Source organism: Parasteatoda tepidariorum, chromosome 4 (assembly GCF_043381705.1).
Source record: "Parasteatoda tepidariorum isolate YZ-2023 chromosome 4, CAS_Ptep_4.0, whole genome shotgun sequence".
NCBI classification, from domain to species: domain Eukaryota; kingdom Metazoa; phylum Arthropoda; class Arachnida; order Araneae; family Theridiidae; genus Parasteatoda; species Parasteatoda tepidariorum.
In genome coordinates, this window is record NC_092207.1 from 8,138,893 (window position 1) to 8,162,040 (window position 23,148).

General features: G+C 28.3%; 1 protein-coding gene across 1 annotated transcript in view; it reads right to left on the bottom strand.

The window, feature by feature from the left end:
• LOC107439593 (b(0,+)-type amino acid transporter 1) overlaps positions 1-5,361 on the bottom strand; it is a 67,034-nt gene extending 61,673 nt beyond the window's left edge. The window contains exon 1 of the mRNA XM_071180539.1: positions 5,175-5,361. Coding sequence (XP_071036640.1) covers positions 5,175-5,181 — 7 coding nt within the window. The 5' untranslated portion in view covers positions 5,182-5,361. The remainder of the gene's footprint in view (positions 1-5,174) is intronic.
• Positions 5,362-23,148: the final 17,787 nt, after the last annotated feature.

The following is a 23,148-nucleotide window of genomic DNA, read 5'->3' on the forward strand; positions in this document are numbered from 1 at the left end:
CGTAGAACAAGTATTGCATTGCTTTATATTTTTTAAATGACTCATAATAATTTTAAAGAGCAAAACATTTTTTTAATTCAATATTTTTACTTTATTTAAGGCATTTTTTGCGCAATTTTTGGATTTTTAAGGGCATTTTTTGCACTTTTTAAGGGCATTTTTTACACTTAAGGGCATTAGTTGAGACTTTTTAGGTCATCAAAATCCGGGCTCTAGTTATAACATTACCAATGCACAGTATGGTATTTGTTTTCAAATCAAATTACCCCAAAAAAATTTTTTAGACTAATTATTACTGCGAAAATAATAAATTTGTTTCCAATACAATGATATCGAGAATAAAAATTCTAGAAATGAGGCAGTTCAGCGACACAGAGCCTTTGGTGCCCGATTCAAATTTCTTCAACTTTTGATGAGTTTAACAGCTATTAATCGTTTAACGATTAATTTTTCGGTTGTTTCAATTCGGACATTTTCACGTAATGTCATTATTTTTCATTTACTAATAATTCTTTTATCAATAGTATTTTAAATATTTCTATCAAAGTTGTTTTCTACAATAAACAAGTGAAAATCAAATTTCACCAATCAAATTTTCAACTTCTAAATGTACATTTTATATGAATTTTAATTTTGATAAAAAAGTGACAAAAATAAATATTATCGGTGCTGAAATTGGAAAATATTTCGCAATAAAATGAAAAGTTTGCTTTCAAAACATTTGAATTTTACACAAAACCGTTTATTTCTAACAAAAAGAGAAGGAAGGAATATCTGTTAGTTTTCGAACGGCATCCTCAGAACATCTTGGAGCAGGCTCCAAAAGCTTGTGTCGCGGAAATAACCCAATAATTAAATATGTTTTAAAGTTAGTGATAAAAACCGAATTTTATGCAATAAAACATATATTCTTTTGCAAATTAGTCAATGAAGCAGGGAAAATATACTATTATATCAATTACCTTTAACTGTCTAACTCAAATGTGTTGAAAGTGTTAAAAACATTGGTTGCTCTTTTTTTCTTGTTGTAATGAATAAATTATAAATAAAAGAAATTATGCCATTAAAGATTACGTACTCTATTTGAGAATGGAAGTACTAGTTTATCTGAATTCACTTTCCTCTAAACTTTAAATTACCGTTTCGTGGGAAATGATTCGGTACTTTCACTTCAAGAAGATCACTGATACCTACACATGTGACCTATAACGTCAGCTGATCGTTTGTAAGCAAAATGGTGCGTTAAAGTTGAGCCAAGTTTCTCTACACAAGTTAGAATGTTAATTAACGTGAAGTTAATTTAATACAGTGTCGTATCGAGCATCGAATTAGTTGAAATACAATTCTTTCTTGTCTACGACTTTAACGTAACTTAAATTTATTATTTGCTTATGTATTTTATTATAACCATGATATATTTTCGTTTTGCGTATCTGGCAACTTCGACGCTTTATTAGCTTGTTTATGTTCAATATGGCTTCGTGCCTGTCTTTGTGTTAAATAAGAAATACATAGTGAAAGAATTGAAACCTTTGTGAAAGAATATAGAACGTGTCATTTAAGGGAATTGATACTCATAATAGAATGGAAATAACGGTTCTTAAAATAAACAAATGCTAAATTTCAACAACCAATCAGGATCGAGATATCCACACTACGTCATTTGCAGGCATGCCATTCTATGAAAAGTTTCACCCCCCCCCCATAGTATTGAACCTTGAACCGCATATGATTGCATCTACATACAAAGTGATGCTATCATTTAGTTCTAATTTTATTAAAAATGTTCCGTATTTTATTTTGCGCCCTGGGCGACAAATTGTATTGAAGAAAAAAAAGAAGTTCTGGTCAAATATTCTAAAATATATGCTTTGATATTTTACCAGAACTTCTTTCTTATTTATAAAACATTAAATTGCTTGCTTAAAAAATATATTTTCTATTTAAAGAAAAAAAATTTAATTATCGTTTGAAGATCAGTGAATAGCTTTACATCAATAGTGTACAAGCTGTGTGACATATGTCTTTTGAATGAACGAACAAGAGTTGTAAAAATGACGTCATATTATCGATTACTTTCCTGTCATAAATCGATAAGCACCCTTTTCCGGCATCCTGAGAGGAAAGAAGAGGCTGGTAATTATATACTAAAAAGAAAACACCTCGTGGCTTTGTTTTAAAAACAAATATACTGCTCTTTATTGGACAATAATTCCAACCAACACTTAAATTTTGTTTCATGAAAAATTAAGACAAAGTAAGAGACGGGCATTTGAAAGTTTGACACCTCTTCCAGTGTTGTCTCTTACAGTAGCCATGAATGTTGTCTGCGTCTCTGTGAACTAATAGTTCGGAAGTTGCATAAACTTTTTACATGTTTCGAAACTCGATTTGCTTTTTTGGTTCTGGAGCAACAGTTACCAAAAGGTGTTCCGAGTGTTCCGAGGTACCTAGTGTTCCGAGGAATAGTCACAAGGGTTCCGAAAGTTAAGAGTTTATTATTTTAACCAGATTTTAAATCCTTCGATTTTTTTTTCACTCGAAATTATATTTATATGAAATAATTATTCCAGTATTTATTTTATACTTCGGTTATTTTATGAAATTATTTAAATAAAATGACACTATGAAAAAATATAGCAAAATTAAAAAAAAAATAAATCAACGATGTTTTCAAACAACATGCATATTAATAATAAATTATGTAACGGAATATTAATTATAAAAAATTACATTAATATTTTCCGCTTAACTTTACGATACAAAATAAAATAACTAAATTCAACAATACAGATAAAATTAATTAAAACGTAAATTTAGTTAATAATGAATCAAAACGTAAATTTATTTTTCATACGAAGTTACATAAAGTAAAAGATGTAACTATAAAAGTTTTACTATAGTAAAAAGTATAAGTCTGAGTTAAAGAAAGAGGAGGTCGACTTTCTTGTGTAAGTGTGGGAGGAGATTAGTAATTAGTTTATTTTTACTGACAAGGGGAGTCCATAAGTGCCAAAGTTAGGTGTTATTTTATACGTGTTATTTGGATGGATCCTTATTTTATAATACTTGGATTATAAAATAAGGAATATACTATGCACATGTATCTATTCTTATAATACCATGCAAATGTTTGTACATTCATATTTCATGAATATTTTAAGAGGTAATGTGTAATAGCATTTGTTTACAACTGTTCGCACACCCATGCAAATATACTATTTTGAAACTCTTGTTGTAATGCTTTTATTAAAACTAATTACATTTTTTTTAAATTGCAGTTTTAATTTATACAGAAAATTTGTAAAAGATTATAAATTTTTTTCAACATTTTTAGAAATATCCTATTTATTTTACTTTTATGCAATATTTTATTTATATATAATGACATTTATTTATTTATAAGAAATATTATCTTAATATATTAGTACTACTTCACAGATTTTATAAGCATATTCAAATTAAGTGATGCTAATTTCCTGCGATTTTTTTTTTCAGAGCAAAAATTTTTGTAAACATGACGAAATATATATCAAACGAAGATAAATATTGCATTTAAAAATTTATATCAACGCCTTCACAAAATTTGGTTTAGATTGAAAAACATTCTTCGTATACACTGAACAATATTCACTCGCGAAATAACATTTTCCTAATATTTTAGTAAAAGGGGTAAATTTTCGAGTAATATCTTCTCGGAAACACTAAAAGATTTTTTTTATCATTCTTTTCCTATTGTTTTTTTTTAAGTTATAACTACGCCTTTCCACTGGGTTTCGAAAATCCTGATATATTTTTTTTATTTTTTATCTGGTATTATAACGACTTGCAATTTGTTTGCTGTCGATTATTTGTTGCGACTTGCAATTGATGTTTTCCTTTTTGAATCTTGATATCTTGATATATAAATCTTGATCCGTTTTAAGATTTATCAATAATAAATTCTCGAATAATCTACAAATTATATTGTTATTAAGTTAAAAGTATACTGAACGTTGTACCTTATTTTGAGCTATAATGTGTTTCGTTTTATTTTAAATCATTTTTAACCCCATACAATTTCATTAAAATATTCATTTCGCATTTATGTTGCTCAGTAAAAAATTTATCTATTTTTCTTAAAATTCTATTTTAGATTATGATTTATTTTAAAATACACTTTTTTATTACATGATGTGATAACAAAACCATTACTTTTTCTCCATTTTTATATTTTTTGCGATAAATATTTTTTTTTCATTAACAAAAGGAAATATATTAATTTTCAAAGTATTAGTTTAGTTTACTTCTGTTTTTAACGAATTTTCAGATTTAAAAGAATTTAATTTTATGCAAATACATTAATAAGTCAATTGATTAAAAAAAAAGGAAGAAAAAAAATTTAAATAATAAAAAAATTATAATTTTTTAAAAGAATTTAATTTCACGTAAATATATTATACTAAGTTGACTAATAAAAAAGAATTCTGTCTAAACTGATGTTTATTTTAAAATTATTATATATATAATTGCACTACTTATATAAATTATTATAAGTGCACATAATTGGCATCCCTACTTCATGAATTATAATAAAAATGTTTTTTTCGTTCGTAGTATGTTTTTTATTTCAATTTACAAATAAAAATAGCTTTTAGCTAAACTTTGAGCATAATTGTTGTAAGATAGTGAGTTATTTCCTCGCATCATTAAGATAGAGTAAATTGGTAAGTACATATAATATATCAATTTAGTACTTTTTCTAAATTCCGCCTTTACATCGCAATTATTAATTCGTTATTAATTTACAAAATAAAACATAAATAAAACATGTAAATTAATATAAATTAAAACATATAAATTAATATATAAATTAAAATTAATGAATATAAATGCCCTTATAGCGGAATATTAATGCGTAATAGCGTTCTTGTCTCGTTATAATTTTAACATATTTGTGTTGCGTCTAAGATAGGGCGCATTTATAAATTTTGCAGGGGGGGGGAGCACCTAAGTCTATGTTTGCCACTGATGAATATCCTTATTAGCACACGTGTTCATAAAGCGGTTACAGTTAATTATTATGTAAGCCACGTGTTCTTATTTTTTTATGTGTTTATAACTGTAAAGAAGAAAAAAAATGATGGTGAATTCATATCGAATAAAAACAACAATGTGAGTTAAGGTTCACTTACCTTTCATTTTGCGACTTTAAATGTTTGAATAAATATTTAATAAATGCTTCTCGGAGATCGCACATGAAGAGCGACAGAAACCGGTCTTCTTCCAACGGAAAAGAGGCACGCTTTTATAAAAATATATCTCCTAGACAATTTCTTCCCGAGAGAGCAGCCTTCCCCTTCCTCTCCTCTCCGATAACGTAAATTATTCAACAAAGCTTCCCACAAGTTACGTATCCGACTGACTGACGAAATCAGCGCCAAATACATCGCCGCACATCAACGCCAAATTACCACATTTATCCAGAATTATTTTCCTGCATTCTTGTCACATCTTTAAAACGAAAACAATAATTTGGATGTGAAAAATAATGCAGGGAATTTTTAATAATAATAATGTAACGTAAAGAGTTAAAACAGTAAAATAAACAATTCGAATTACAATTCGAAACCGGTTGAAACAATTCGAAAATAAACAATTCCTTCAACCGGTGCACTAGGGTCAGTCGACTTAAAAATATTTTAGCCAGAGCTAAATTATTATAATAATTAATATTTTTAGGTTAAGAAATTTTATTTTTAATTATGGCATTGTGTAATATAGCTGTTCATTTCAACTTTTTAATAATAAAAATATTTGTTAAAGTAAATAGTTAAATTTGATAAAGAAATAAATAAAAAGCTATATTTTTTTCAGTTAAAATTTATTACACTAAATCTTCGTATTAAAAGAAACATATATATACATTCAAATCCCGCTATTGTGAACCTTTAAGGGGCCGACATTTCTGTTCACTATAACCGGGTCTTCACTCTATCCGTTCCTCAAACAATTTTAACTAATGACTCCTAACTCCCCCTTTTTACTACATGACGTTATTTAAGTAAATAACGAATAAAAGGAGATACATAAATGACTGGGAAAAAAATACGTAGTAACAAAAATGTGTTAACTTTTATTTTTTACTACTCTTCGTCTTGCGTACAAAAAAAAAAGAAAAGAAATTAGTAATCTTTAGCTGATGAGCAATCTTCACAACATCAGATATGGAAATACTTCCGATAATCTTTCCTCGATATAAGTTTTTCCGAATTTTAAATCTGTCTAACCATCCATTCGAGCACATAAAAGCAGTCTCTCATAAAATCGCTTAGCATATCCATCGACTTTGACTTGAATCATTTGTCCAGATACTGGAAGATTGCGGCTTCTTTGAATGCTGAACCAATTCAATAATAAAGCAAACAAGAAAAAATGCTTATTGCTACATTCCATGCTATAGATGGTTTCGTATTTATTTTGAAGTACAAATTTCAAAATTATTACAAAAAAATAAAGAAAATAAATCAGCTTACGACAGAAAAAAGTTTATAATATCCAACTTCCTCTCTTTATTTGGTTCACTTAATCGACAAAAAATTACTTTATGCGTGTAAGGCACGGGAGAGAACATTTCGTTTACTATATCCGGGAATTCACTATATACCGTGTGCACTATAGCGGGGTTTGACTGTATATATATATTTTAGGCAAATATCAATCAGTAAAAATAAATTTTGATTACGCAAAATTTTTAGTTTAGTGTAATATTATAAGTCTCAAATCTTTAAAATGTCGTCATATTTTAATATTTTTTTAAAATTTTATTTATTTATTTATTTTTGTTCTCTACAGTGTAAGGAATGAGTCTGTCATTTCTTAACGTGGCATTTTGGTCTCATAAAATTTGTTTCCAAAAAGTATAAATAAACTAAGGTTCTCAGTGACGTAAATAGCACTCCTGCAATCGTTTGTTGGGGTCCACGTTCCAGAACGAATACTGAGCATTACAATTTTTTAATTTTTTGTATAAATATTTATTTTCAATAATTTCATCATTTCCTAACTTAAACTAATCTAGATTTATCAAACACAGCAGTTCCCAAAAGGTGTTCCTCCCGCGGAACCCTAAAGATTCCTATCCGGGCGTGCCACAGGGTTTCTCTTAAAGTTATTTTTACGAAATTATTTAAATAAAACAGCAGAGAAAAAGAAATCTCAAAATTAAAATACATATGTAATATATAGAGATATATTTTACAATAAAAAGGAGGATTTTGAGGATTACTAAGTTTTGACGAATCAATAAAATCTTGAAAAGTCAGTTCTTCCTTATTGAACGGGATACCTGCACGTGACGTGGTGTGCGTATCTCAATTCTGATTGGTTGCTGAAACATAGCATTTGTTTACGTTAACAATTGTTCTTTCCATTTTATTTTGAGAAAGCCAAGTCCCCGTCAAGTATCAATTCCCTTAAATGACACATTCTATATTCTTTCACAAAGATTTCAATTCTTTCACGACTTTCTTTACTGAACACAAAGACAGACACGAAGCTATGTTGGACATAAACAAACTAATTAACCATCAAAGTTGCCAGGTACACAAAAAAAAAATATTTCATAGTTAGAATAAAACACACAATCAAATAATAAATCTAAGTTAAGTGAAAGACGAGAAAGAATTTTATTTCAATAAATTTGAAGTGTGATACGGCACTGTATTTAGTTAACTTCCCATTAGTCAACATTCTAATCTACGAAACTTATTTCGACTTTAACAAGCCGTTTTGCTCAAAAACGATCAACCGGTGCTGACGTCAATGGTCACATGTGTGGGTATACACGGCCTTCTTCTAGAAGTGCAAGTACCCAATTATTACGGCTCAAAATCAGCTTTCATGGACTTAATATTAAATTAATTATGTTTAAAAAAAAACATTTTCCTCAATTCATCAAAGACAAAAATATATTTCCATTTCAAAGTTTACAATAATTCTTTTTCGTTTTCACTTAAACAAAAATCGTAATTTATTTTATTATAAGCTTTAACAAATTTAGAATTTTACTAGACTTGACTAGCGAATTAAACTTATTGATTAAGCTTAGTATCATAAATTTAATTTTAAAACTGATAAAATGGTGTAAAAAAATTCTTTACATTAAATATTTTTATTCAGTACTTTTTCTTTGGTTAATGAGTTTTATTTATGAATTCTGACAAAAGGAACAAAAGAAGAAAAAAAATGGTGTTACAAGTAACCTTAGGGTTCCGTATCCACACGGGTTCTAAAAGATGGGACAAGTTTTTAATAGTTGTGATTTTCTCAATCTGTGATTAAATTTATATCCAATTAATAAACCTTTATTTATTTAATGTTTCCATTAGTTTTATGGAATTATTCAATTAAAATTTTTGTGAAGAAAGAAAATTCAAAACAATGTTTTTTTTCTTCCTGATAACAATACAACGAATGAATTGTAAAAAAGATAGGCATTTATGAAAAATTGCATCAGTGCTTCATGTCTAATATAAATATCAATGAAGAAGCATGCTTCTCCCATAAACAATTCTGAACTATTATTATTTTCGTTTTTATCTTAGCGGAAACAAAGCTCATTCAATTTCAATTTGTGCAGTAAAATCAAATTGAGATTTAGATACCGCTTCGAACTTGTGAATTCTGGCACAATTTTAAGATAAATATCGATACGATGATCTGCCTTCATTCGCTAAATGTTTTTCAAAATAATTGGAAAAAATTTAGATCATTACATGTTTCTAAAATAATAAAATTTTCCTTTGTTTTATTAATTTGTTCATGATTGCTGAGGGCATTTCCGGTAAAAGGCTTTTAGAGTTCAACAACCGAAAAAAATTGGGAACCACTGATTTAAGGTGTGCTGCATTTTACAAAGAACGTTTCGGGGATTGTAAGTTAAATCGCAATGAGCATGTTCAAAAACGAAGAGGACGCATGAACATGTATAAATAGTATTAGATTTTTGTTACTTCGATGTCGAGACTTTCTTCTTCTACCAGCACTACTGCCGATTTATAGCCATGGCTGTTTCAAACAGCTTTAGCCTTTTCGATCTATCACTACTCTCTACTTCATCTCTCACACTGCTTGGATATTTTTCAACATAGTCTACCTCTCTTTCTTTTTCCCTCTATCCTTGTGGAAAGTTGAATTGTTTTTTTCTGGTTTTATCATAATTATGTCAATAGATATGATCACTACTCTCCACCTCATTAATTGAATTCTAATAAATATCACTGTATTTAGGTTCTCTGAAATTGTTGTATAGCTCAAAGTTAATCTGCTTTACTGCATGTCTCCTCAAGAGCTTATTTTTCATTGTTATTTCATTTGCTTAATTTTTTTTAAATCTTGTTTCATTGAATTTATTTATTTTAATATTTTTACGATCAAACGCACACTACATGTGGAAAAAAAATAGAGTCCAATTACAGATTTAACTACATCACTTAAAATGTATATAAACACTTGTATTTGTGTGAATAAAAAAGTGTAACTTTTGTCATATGTTTGATATAAATCCCTATCAGTTAATATTTTTCTATACTTGAAAGTTTTACAATGATCCAGCTCAGCTACATAATTTTTAGATATTTCTTTAATAGCTTTGAGAAAAAAAAAGAAAGTGATTGCAACAATAAAACATTTAGACATAATTAAAAAAAAACATCAAAAGAAGCAGTCTTAAAAAATGTTGTAAAAATAAATTATTTTTTTACCTAGTTATATTTACAAAATGAGCTTACAATTCATAGCGTGACTTTTTACAAAAAACTGAATCATACCTAAAATATCAGAACAAACAATTAGAATTTTATAGAAAAAACAAGAGAAATCTCTACGGCATGTAACTAATGAAAGGTGATGTAAATCTTCGAGAGCACGAGGTATATCACTACAGTTCATCAAAATAATTTTGAAACAAATATTTGTTATAACTCGATCTAAATGATCGCTATTAAAATTTAAAACATTATTTATTTGATTCATTATTTCTCTAAAACAGCGATTAGTTGCGATTTACATTTAAGAGGTCGTTATTATTAAATAAGTCAAAATCAGCACATGTGAAAACATCTGAATCAAAACAAACGTTTTTTTTTAAAAAGTCACTTCTATCAATTTTTTTTAACTCTTAAATTAATAAAAATAAAATAAAAGAACAAGTAAAGAAAATTGACTAGCCTGATAATTCTCTCTCACGGCAATAATAACTCCATCATCCCGTTTACAGTTGCTAGTTTGTCTTGTTGCTGAATCACGATCCTATCGAAACACTTGTCATCAAATAAATCATTCTCTTCAATCTGTTCACAAATCCAAGATTCGGTTAAGGTTAAACAAATAATACTGTAATCCGCAGAAGCCGCGGAGCTTTAAAATTCTTGTTTTTAGGTTTGCAGGCCATAAAACGCTTTGATAAAAAATCACTCATTTGATTTTGTGGTATTTATTTTATATTTTATTTAATCTTTTTTTTTCTTCCCCAATGGCAGGCACTGAATGTGAATCTTTGCCTATGAAAATGCCGGAATTGTTACTCATTTAGCGTTACCCAGTGGGCACCTGTGAACCAAAGTCACGGAGGCGAGCAACATTACCCACGCCACACTGCCACAAACCCGTTTATAGGGTTGGCCACAGTCACACACACAACAGAGGACAGCACACAGAGAGAGAAACATCCATGCCCAGAGCGGGATTCGAACCCGCAGCCAATGGCTTCACATTTAGGCGCGCTAACCGCTCGGCCACCTGGCCGGCATTTTATTTAATCTTATAACTGTCGTTGAACAGCCTACCCAATTTTGGGCTTTACGACTATGAATGTTCAACTTCGTAGCTTCCCGCAGTGGACTGATCGTTAAGACACGGTTCCCAGCAGATCACCGAAGTCAAGATCACTGGCTGCGGTCAGTGTGCGGGTGGGTGACCACTTGGATTAGGGTAGGGACCGAGGGTGTGCGGTTTGGGTCCTCGTTAAGCTGTTCTACCGTAAAGTGCTCGACTTCGCGTGCAGGTCGTCGGGCTACCGAAGCGGGGGGCGCCATCCTCTCTGGAGAGGATCAAAATTGATGTGGCATTTCTTCGGATCATCCTTAGGGATGTTTCCCAGACCGTCGCCAACAGCCCATTGTGCAGCTCTAGTGCGACGTACATGAACTACAACAATCAACTTCGTAGCTTTGTAATTTTTAACCAAATCTAGAAGACATTGGAACTCCTGGATCAAATATTGGAAGAAAATTTTACCTTCGTGGTGGAGGACTTTTGATGGAACTAACCCGCATTTGCGTTGCATGGCGAAGAGAGAACCGCAAAGATCTCACACGGCTAGGGGACTCTAACATATAATCCTGAGGATATTTTACGTCAGCACTGCGAGGAATTCGTCGACTAGTCATCGCTTAATTCACTTCATCGGCCACTAACTTCCTTGCAAAACTCGTGCTTAAATTAAGACAACATTCACATTTAGACTATTCTTGATGCATTTCAATAATATCTTTTAAACCTTTGAATCAATAAATTGAATAAAAAATATCTCATCTTAAGATTCATTTCAAGAGAAGAATGCGCCATCTTTTTCGAATGTTACATAAATATTTTATTTTATAACCGTCGTTGAACAGCAGACCCAAATTTGAGTTTGCGGCTACCAATGTTCAACTCCGTAGAGTTGTAATTTCAAACCTCATCCAGAGGACAAGGAAACTCCTGGACCCCCCAGAGGTATTGATATGTTACGGAACTTGGAAAAATTTTTGTGTCCCCGACAGATTTAACATACACCAGTCACATTTTAATACACGGGGATTCTTCAGCCGGCTGGAGTCAAACTCCTGTATTCTCGAACACGAGCCCAACAGACCAGGTTATCACGGCGCTTTATATGAATATTAACATCAACCCCCTGACTGAGTTGTGGTGGCTCTGGGGATAAAACGTTCGCCCTCCAATGAGGTGAACCGGGTTCGAATCTCAGTTATGGCTTGTAAATAAGAATTCCGCTCCCGGCTCGTACCGACCACATAGCTGACGTAAAATATTCTCAGTGGTAGAAGGATTATGGGTTAGAGCCCCCTTGTCGTCAGGCTAATTGTGGGAGATTTTTTTCTCCATGTAACGCAAATGCGGGTTAGTTCCATCAAAAAGTCCTCCGCGAAGGCAAATTTCTCCCAGTACTTGATCCAGGAGTTCCCTTGTCTTTAGGAACGGGTTAAAAATTACAAGGCTATGGAGTTGAACATTAGTAGTCGCAAACCCATAAAATTGGGTCGGCTGTTCAACGACGGTTATAAAAGAAAATAAAAAATCCCTGATTAAAAAAAAATTTTAACGAAAGGAGAATATTAGACTTGGGTTATGTCTTGGCAAACTACGCGAAATTTGATATTACGATAAACTTCCAAGTCCCTCTCAAAATGATAATATTTTTTTAAAAAAATCTATGTTTGTAACAAGTTAAAAATTACTAGCCTTCCGACAAAAAATGTTTTTGAGAAATTTATTTTTTTAATGCTTTCTAAGTGAACTATATTATATGAAAAATGTTTGAACGGAAGACATTTTTATTTATCAAAAACGAACGGTTCATTCTTCTCTTCAATTTTATAAAGCAATGTGTGGGCAACCATCAGCTACGTTTTCTCTCAAAGAAGCTTTCTCCCAAAAGAATGCTCATTATACCTATCATGGTTATTAATGATGTCAAAAGGTGTTGCATTTCATTTTCTTCTTTCAAGAACTTGATTTGGAATCTTGTTGCTCAAACGTTCCTGTCGTATGCATTTCTGCCTTTCATAAAGCAAATCAATCTGTAGCCTACTCTAGATATGTATTTTTAAATCAAAATAAAAAATATCTTCAAGATAAAGATATTTCGTTTTTTTAGCCTTTTTATTTCTATTTTAACATTAAATATAAAAATTTGCTTATAACGACCATCTCGATCGTCTGCTATTATGAATTATCGTTAAAATGGTATTCAACTATATTTAAAAAGTGACTTCCTAGGGCTTTTTGAGATTACAAAAATAAAAATGAAGATTCGATTCAAAATTTCTATAATAATATTTATTAATGAAATATATTTCGTTTCTTCGATTCAAAAAGAAAATGGAAAGAAAAAAAAAAAAGAAACAATCGACACAGATATACAGCAGCATTACAACAAAATAGTAACGAAACTTTATAAATTTCTAAACACAATACAGGCTGGTTCATACAGCCGACATTCTGGAAAGCATACAGTTTGAGTGAAATTTTGAAGCAATTGAATTACATACTTATTTATGATTCGGTCAATTTAGGATTTTAGGGTAAGTAGCTAGATTTTTCAACAAAAAATGAGCACTTTTTAAGCACTCAAAAATATTTTAAATCATTTTCCAAAAAAAAAAAAGCACAATTAGGCACAATCCAGCGTTTAAAGTTCTTAATTTATAAACATAAAATCAACAAATTGCAAAAACATTCTCAATGATTTTACATAATCATGCTAAAATAACCAGTTTCTGATAAATATTGCAGAGAAAATTGTGAAAATCATGCTTTTTTTTTGTTTTTGTATATTATGACGACAATCGACACGGCGAAGAAAAAATCTCATTTTGAAAGATAGAAAATTAAGCACTTTTTACAAACCCCCCATTAAAAAAAACACTTTTTTCTTCTTCAAAATACGTAAATCAAAAATAAGCACTTTTTAACAACGCTACGCAACCCTACTTATTACCCCCTCCCAAAAATATATTCTCGTGTCGCCCTCGTTCATACGGTATGCTCTCCAGATGGTCATATATTGGCAAATCTATTTTATAATCACCCTGTATGTATACATTTTTAAAAATTATACAACTTTTAAAAACATAATACTATTTCTTTAAGAAACAAAACATTCATACATCAACAAAAACTACGCACAACTTTACAGAAATTCCAACAGATTGTACAGATATAATATTTCATATGTTAACTACATTACGAATATAAAATCTATAGAAAGTATCTATTAAGTACAAATACGAATTTCTGTAAATATTCAATAAAGGTACGTTAGAAATTTCTTTTCGTATTCAAAATTGCGATTTCTTTTTTTTTTCTAAAGGAATATTTGCTTATTATATATTAAATAGAAATACGTACACGGAAGTGGAAGACTAGCTTTTACAGGTATAAACTCCACTTTAAAAAAATTTCTACATCGTAGATATTTAGTCACAGATTAATTTAGGTAGAAAATTCCATAAACGAAAAGTAAAAATGTTTACAGAAACACTTTAAAAAGATATTAGTTATGTTCGAAGTAACAGCAAATACAAAAGGAATTAAAATGTTTTAACTGATTATCCATAATTAGTATCTAGAATTCCATTGTTACACTTATTTTTTGTGTTCAAATTCCTTTCTAAGATATGACATGTTTCGAATTTAGTTTAAATATATCGTTTGAGGATAAAAAGCGGTTAGAGGACTGTGTGTTGATACAGAAACCATCATCACGAAGAATGCAATTTTAAGACTGTCCGATTCACTGACCAAAATTTCTACATAAATTAATTTTATTTTTTAACAATTAACATTTTGTTACATAAAAAAAAACACATTAAGGATCCCAAAATGATGCTATTGTATTAACACATATACTTAGTTCTAAATTCTATTGGGAACAAATTTGAACTTAATTTTTTTTTACTTCGTTACTAAACTGAACTCAGTGGCGCGACAGCCCATAGAGGGCTAAGGCATACTGTGCTCATCTCAGTTTTTTGACCTTGGGCTCTGGGGTGCAAGAGCAGATATTCCGGTTGGGTTTATATATATATATATAAACCCATATATATATATGTACATTATATATATATATATATATTAAAATTTGCATAGACTATCTTAGGATTTGGTGGGTAATGGGTCAAAACTTCGTTGTTGAAACTTTCCGAGGAAAAAATTTCGCGAGATCAAAATATTAAACTAACAATATTAATTTATGCATTGTTATAAAAATATTTTTTAATATTTTAATTTAATAAATAGAATGAAAAACGTTCAGTGTTACTTTAGAAAAGTTAATGTTTTAAAGCTTTAAATTCATAATTAATTCAATTTTAGTAAAAGTAAAAATATTAAAATGAAAATTATTTATATTTTATTATTTTTATATAAAAATTAGAATAAAAAACGTTCAATGTTAATTTAGAAAAGGAAATGTTATAACGCTTTTAATTCCTAATTTTACTAAAAGTGATGTCATTAAATTAAATATTATTCGTATCTTATATTATTTTTATTTAAATAGAATAAAAAAGCGCTCAATGTTACTTTAGAAAAGTTATTGTTTGCGAAGTTATGTACTCACGAAGTTATGAATCAGCTTAGTTTCATTAGGCGAAGATTAAGCAGGTTTCATTTCGGCTATACTTTAGATATTTTTTTTATATTTTAGGCTTTGCTTTCAGAGAAAAACATTAAACAAGCATTTGTTTTTTATACATTAAAATTATCACAGTGAAAATTCATTAAAATACTGAATCGAAAACTAAATAAAAAACAGCATTTAAAATACAAAATAATACATAATTTTAAAGTTTTATATATAAAAATGTGAGGTTTCAAAATAATATCTGAAGTAATAAAAAGAATATTTTGATTCATAATAAAAGCTAATTTTGATTAACAGTTATTTTGATTTAAAGTGTGTGTGTTTTTATATGTATATACACACACACTTTAAATCAAAATAACTTTAAAATCCATGCAACATCACACACATAAAAGAAAAGAAAGATTGCGTTTACATAAAATAAAACAAAAATTCCTTTTTTTTTAAAAAAAAAAAAAAAGAAAATATGTTTTAATAAATAATTAGTAGCAATTATCTGCACTTTGGTTAGGGTAAAATAATTTGCACTCATAAAACAAATGGCACAAATAATGTAATATTCATATTAGTGTTAATAAACAGGTAAGTATTTTAACACAAAAACAGAGTCACCTATATTGCACTCAAATGAAGAAGGGAGGGGGAACCTTCAAACATGCTTACTACGTTTTTTGAGAAACTCTAAGAAACAGAAGTGTTTGTAGGAAAAACTAAAAATAAGTGCTTAATTTTCCTTTTTGATTCTTAAATTGTTTTATGAACTTTTTTTAAGAAACTTCATAAACACTGCATAGCGTGATAAGAAATAACAAATTTTAAAACCAAATACTGTTACCTACCACCAATTTGTTTTTTTTTACTGACTTGCACTTTAAAAGTGAGAAAAAGTGCGTGGTAGATTGACAAAATTAACCCTTTCAGTCCCAGTGATGCCAACTGGAATCGTAACATTAATTTTTTTTTTTTTACCTAAATCATTTTTTTACCCAAATCAATAAATGTTGTCCAAATGGACAACATTTTTATCTACTAACATTTCCTAAAGAAAGTATACTTTCTTTTTGCCGATTGGTGATTGCACTGCATCTGTTGGTGATGCTTGTTTGCGTTTTTTTTTTTTTTTCCATTAGAGATTAAACGATGTTTTTAAAAATTTTATATTTATTTGTTCGAATATTCATAAATGGTACTTAAACAGTACGTAATCATTTTCTTTTGAAAATATTTGAGTTTTCATTCTTAGAAAAGTTAGGATTCCAAATAGACTCAGTGGGTACAAAACATCACCTGTCTTGTTTACTCTATTTTATTCAGTTACTCTTTGTCCTTAGGTATTATTATTTCTTATTCTTACAAAAGTTGCTCAATGGTATCTTCACATCAAAGAAAAAAAAAATTTCAAATTATGTATTAAGTCTGATTGTAATGTGTGAAAAATCCATCTCTGCCCCATAAGACTAAAAACTGTCTCAGAACATTTCATGTAAAATTTTAAAAAAAAGAAAGAAAAAGCAATTGTTGTTACAGTGTTATAGCAATGAATACTTCCACATTTATAATGTTAAAAATTGGTTCAATTTCTTCCCATAGTTATAAATTACTTAATCATTAAATAATGCATAATGTTTTCAATTTTTTTTTAATTCACTCGCGATGATTCTAAAAAGTATGAGTAATGTTTAGTACTTTGTTCCCAATGATGCCATCTGGAATAATTTGAAATTTTATTTTAAAAAAAAATTTCTGCTCTGTTATATTTAGAATGCAAAAAGAGTCTGTTTTATAAGCTTTAAAAAAATTTTTTTTTCATTGAAAAATGAGTTTTTGGGACTGAAAGGATAAAAAAGGTGTGCTGGGTAGGCTGAAATAGTTTCAACTGATTGGGAGGGCCTTGCCTGGCTGTAAAACTTTTGAAGAAGTAGTTGTGTCAATAAGCAGAAAATTTTATGACAAATCTACAATAAGCTAGTCACTCTGAAATGTTTGATCAATACCTTACAGGNAATGTTTAGTACTTTGTTCCCTATGATGCCATCTGGAATAATTTGAAATTTTATTTAAAAAAAAAAAAATCTGCTCTGTTATATTTAGAATGCAAAAGGAGTCTGTTTTATAAGCTTTTTTTCATTGAAAAATGAATTTTTGGGACTGAAAGGATTAAAAAAGGTGTGCTGGGTAGGCTGAAATAGTTTCAACTGATTGGGAGGGCCTTGCCTGGCTGTAAAACTTTTGAAGAAGTAGCTGTGTCAATAAGCAGAAAATTTTATGATAAATCTACAATAAGCTAGTCACTCTGAAATGTTTGATCAATACCTTACAGGTAATATTTTCATACTTCTTTTTTTCCCCACCATAAATTACAAGAACAAGTAAAAGAACCAAAATGCAAATTCAGTTTCATTACATCGCATTTATAGTATAATACAATAATTTATAATTATCACATATTTATAAATATTTATTTATATCAATAAATTTTTTCCACTCTGAAATTCATCGAAACATAAGAGCAGAGGCAGTTAACGAAGCAATTAATTAAAGTATTACAACAACTTAATACAGTTATGACTTAAAGAATAACATGCTATTCCAATTTTTAATCACATTTAGAAAGGGCAGCAAAATATTTTATAAAAATATTCTAAGTATAGAATTACAAAATACGTATATTAAAGATTTTGATTCACAGACTTGAAATATTTTGTTTAAACAAGTTAACATTTTGTAAGTAGACTTACATAAAATATGCCAGCATCAATAATATCAAACACATCAACTGAAGAGCTTAAAATGGAAGAACCTGTTAAATGAAAACACTCCATTATACAGTATTGTGCTGTATGTATAAAAGAAACCTTTATTTAAAGAAATTCTTTTAATGATGGAGTACTTAATACAGGACATCTCATTACATTTCAATATATTGTCACATTATATTGTTCAGTATATCATGTCACGTCAACAATATACATTGTTGGTGCGAAATGACCTTTTTGATTTTGTTTAGGGGCTTAAATCTAGGTGAAAAGCAACAACACAACTTCCATTAAAAAGCTCTTTTTATTTCACAATTAGTGAATGTCTCTATCACAAGAAAGGACACATTTAAGTGATAGTAAATTAAATTTTTTAAGAATATTTCAACAGAAAACTTCAGACATTTAAAAAAAATCAACACTGCAAGGTTTTCAGAAATGAATGAGCAGATTTTACATGTTTGAAACTGCTACACATATTACAATAATTGATGCACAAATTTTTTAAAGAAATATAAGTTTTTTTTTTAAACATTCAACTCAATATATGGCCATTTCATTACACAGCAGATATCTAATTCTGCAATCAAGTTTGCTCCACACATTTTCTAAATTCTCACAGTTCTAATAGCATTGCACAAATGAAGTTCTTCCAATGTTTACAGCATTGGACAGGGGATTTACCCTTAATTACATGGCCACAAAGATCTCCAGACCTTATGCCATTTGAAATCATTTTATTAGGTTATATTAACGACACGTTATGAATGAAATATGAGGAATGAATTCAATCAGAAGTTTGCCCAGTAAGAGACAGATGAAATCTTTGTATTTGAATAAAAAAATAATATATTTCATGAAATATGTTTAATAGTTTTGAAAATATAAATATTTAAAATCTGGCAAAGATTTGTAATAAACCTTCACTTAAGAAAAATTAGTAGAAAATATTAGTAGGGTATAGAAGAAAACTATAAACATAGCNTTTGAATAAAAAAATAATATATTTCATGAAATATGTTTAACAGTTTTGAAAATATAAATATTTAAAATCGGGTCAAAGATTTGTAATAAACCTTCACTTAAGAAAAATGTGTAGAAAATATTAGTAGGGTATAGAAGAAAACTATAAACATAGCTCATAATACTGCTAATCTACTAAAATTGAACATTTGTTCCCTTGTTTTTGTTCACATCACTGAATGCCTTTTTTTATTATTATACATATATATATAAATCCAGAACTTTATTATTTACCTTTCTCATTCGAAAATTTTCAGTGAATTTTGAATTCCGTGGTGGCAATTAGTCCCCACAAGAGCACCTTATAACGTACCTTTTAGGACAAATGAGGTAACAGTGATAATTTAATCTATCTATGAGAATTTTTTTTTTGCTTGTATGCCGTAAGATTTGTTTAATAGTCCCAAAGACACTTTTTCCCAAAGCATTTGATACATATATAACATACTATACATAGTACAAAGTTTAATACGACTCCATTTTGATAAAATTTTAGCTATTTTACTTCTTCCACACAAATGCAGCATAAATGTATAAAAAAAATTTTTTTCAAACATAGTTTTATTGAAATGCTACATTTAATAAATGTTCAAAAGTTATACTTTTTTCAAACAAGAAATAAAGTCAAAACACGATTTAATTATATAACTAAAGAGAAACAAATCAGAGATTACAGATAAAAGGATTTACTTTAAAAAGTTTGTTTCATTTTTATTTGAAACAGCACAGTTGAAAAATAATTTTAAAACAGGGATTGCGATTTTAAAAAAAATTTGATTTGATTCAAAAAGAGATTTTTTTAATATTTAAATGGCATTTTATTTATTTTTTTTTTTAATCTGAAAGAAGAAACTTTAAGAATTTTAGTTTATAATGAACTAAATTTTAGAAATCTCCTTAATTATACATTAATTACTATCAAATTAAATAGCATTAAAAAAATTGCTTCATAGTAATGCTTAACAGTAGTAGGCATTACCTAAATGCAAATACAAGATTCAAATAGATTGAAGGTCGAATAAAAATGTAAAATAGTTTATTTCTTAAAAAAAAACTTTGAAATTGACAAATAAATTGCATTGCCTTATAACCTCTCAACTGCAGGTCAGCAAAAAAAATTTTTTTTTACATATAGAATAACTTTAATTATGAATCATTGAAAAAAAAATGCTGTAAGAAAGGGAAATCTGAGTACATTTTTAAAGAGCATGCCATGTTAGATTAATTTTCTAACATGGTATATAATGAAATTCTAATATGGTATATATAAATATGGTATTTAGTAGTCTGAGATTCATAAATATATTTACAATATTGAAACAAAATATTGGTTTTAAGGCAAATGATCAGTAGGTTTTTCATTACCATCATGTTTCTCTTTAGGAAAAAAACATATTCAATAACAACTTTTTAAGATATGTAATAAAAATAACAGCATTAAAATTGTCACTTTATTTCTCATTTGAAATCTAAAATATCAAGACAATTCTAAGCTTTTTAAAATATCATTTCACTATTGCTGTAATTCTTTACTCACCGAGTTGCAAGTTTCGTCCACAGTGGAAAAAAACACGGTAGAAATAGATTTTTCCTAACCCAAGTAGAAAGAATTAAAGAAACTCTTTTTCAAAATTAAATATTAAACCAGATTATAACGGCAATCTAACTTAATTACAAATTATTTAAATACAAACTATTTAATATATCATTTGTAAATAAAAAAAATAATTGAAAAAAAAGTTCTTAACAAATTAATGAATGAAGAAAAATTTAGTTTTATCATTATGTAAAGAACTGTTAAAATAACATAATCAAATTTTATTACAAACACTATTAAATTTACAAATTACATACTAAATAGATAGGTACACTAATAGAAACTGGAAAATTAAAGAAAAAGGAATATTAAAATTTATCATAAGACAAATAGAAAAATTGAATAATAAAAAATTGAATACATAAATTAATTATTGAATTTACAATTATAGAAATCTTAATAATCAAATATTGTTATGTATGAATACACAAACTAACTCCTTAAATAGAACTATATATAGACTTTTAAAATTCTGTATGAAACTGAACCTTTTTTTAAAAAAAAAAGAAGTTGTTAAAAACTTTTAAATTTTCAGGTACTATATTAAATTTTATTTTTTGTAAATGTAAGCTATTCTTAAAATACTTATTGCTAATAAACTGTATTGTTCATATTTAGTTTCATCCATTTTTAAGATTTTTTTGGATTTGCTCATGCGACGTTTCCAATACGCCACCGTGTAAACAGGCTTCATAGATAAGTTTCAGAATTGAGACTAACTTAAAATTTACCATTCATAATGCTTTTATGCATTTTATAAACACTAAAAGGTTACGACATTAAGTTAATTTAAGGAAATAATATCACAGCATAAAGAGGAACAGTTGACATGAGTGTTACCTTCAGTTTTTCATGCTTTCAGTTAAAGTTAAGTTGATTTAAAAATTGAATGGTAAATAGCACAAGTCATACTGCAAACAGTAAAAGTACAACAGCAATATAGGATGATGAGCTTCATAAGCTTAGAAATCTAATAAATAAGAAGCAGAAATTTTGAAGCCTTTTTACAAATTTTAACCCTTAGCACCATCCATGTTTATCTTCATATGGTTAAACATCAAATAATAAAACAACCTGCTAATAAGAGATTTTAAAACTCAACAAAAATATATATTAAAATGCTTTTCATATATATATTTTGTAAATTCTTAAATTGAGGATTTCTTTCAAAAAATTTATTTAAAGCAATGAACCCTGCTTTAAAAAAATAACATCACTATCAATATGCAGAATTAAAGGTAATATCATTATTTATTGTATTGAGTTTTTATTTTCTTCACACACTTTGTTAGTAAGGACTGAAATTTTTTTCCCATTATAGAGACAAAACCTATGTTTTCACAATTCAGTGAAGACATAACTCACAGCTGAACTTGTAAGATGGCTACTGGTGAGAGCAACAGAACTTTGCTATCTTATTTATTGCTATCCTAGTACAAGTCATAGTTGGAAAGACGATAATTTTCTATCAATCTGCATATCACAATTATGCCATAATTTATCATTTTAATTCCATTGGCAAAGATTAAACTAATTAAAATTTACAAACAACATACGTAAAATTATTATAAGTTAAGATGCATCAGCTAATCTTTAGCTAGTTTTTGTTAGTGGTACCTATTCTTCAGCAACATCTTTTCAATCAAACCAAGTCTTTTAATACACTCAATGTTATCATTCTTGGTATTTTGATTTCGTTTTTTTTTTAAATTTTATTTTTTAAAAAAAGATATTAAACCGATGCTGGTTGGAATTAAGATTTCCATGTGAAAATTTTTCTCGAACTACTACAGATGGTTATTGGATAAGTAACCAGCACAATAAGTGACACAATATCTGTTGTATAGTTTACTAAAAAATGTAATTGTATATCCATATGTTGGTCTGTTGCAGGTAAGAATATTCTTACCTTTTATTACAATTGTGACAAAAATGAAATTTTATGAAAATAATATCTGAATTCCTTTTAAATGAAATAAATTATTTTCACAATGAAATAAGCATTATTTTTTTTTTATAAGCAGCGCAGCAAAACTTAAATTCTATCTAAAAAGCAAGGTAATTTTCCTATTTTTACATCTTTTTTTTTAATCATAATTATTTAAAGAATTTCTATCATTAATTATCAATACAAATATAAGGATAATATTAAACATAGACAGGCTTGAATTCATTTTTTTATACATTATTAATACCAAAGTAATAGCATTTTTCATGCATAACGTTTCATGTATTAACAGCATTTGAATCACAATAGAATTTATTTCTAGTAAAAATTATGAAGTAAATAGTGCAAAATATTGGAACCATTCATTTTGTGAAGCATTTCACATATCATATTTATTTTAAATACAGATTTATTT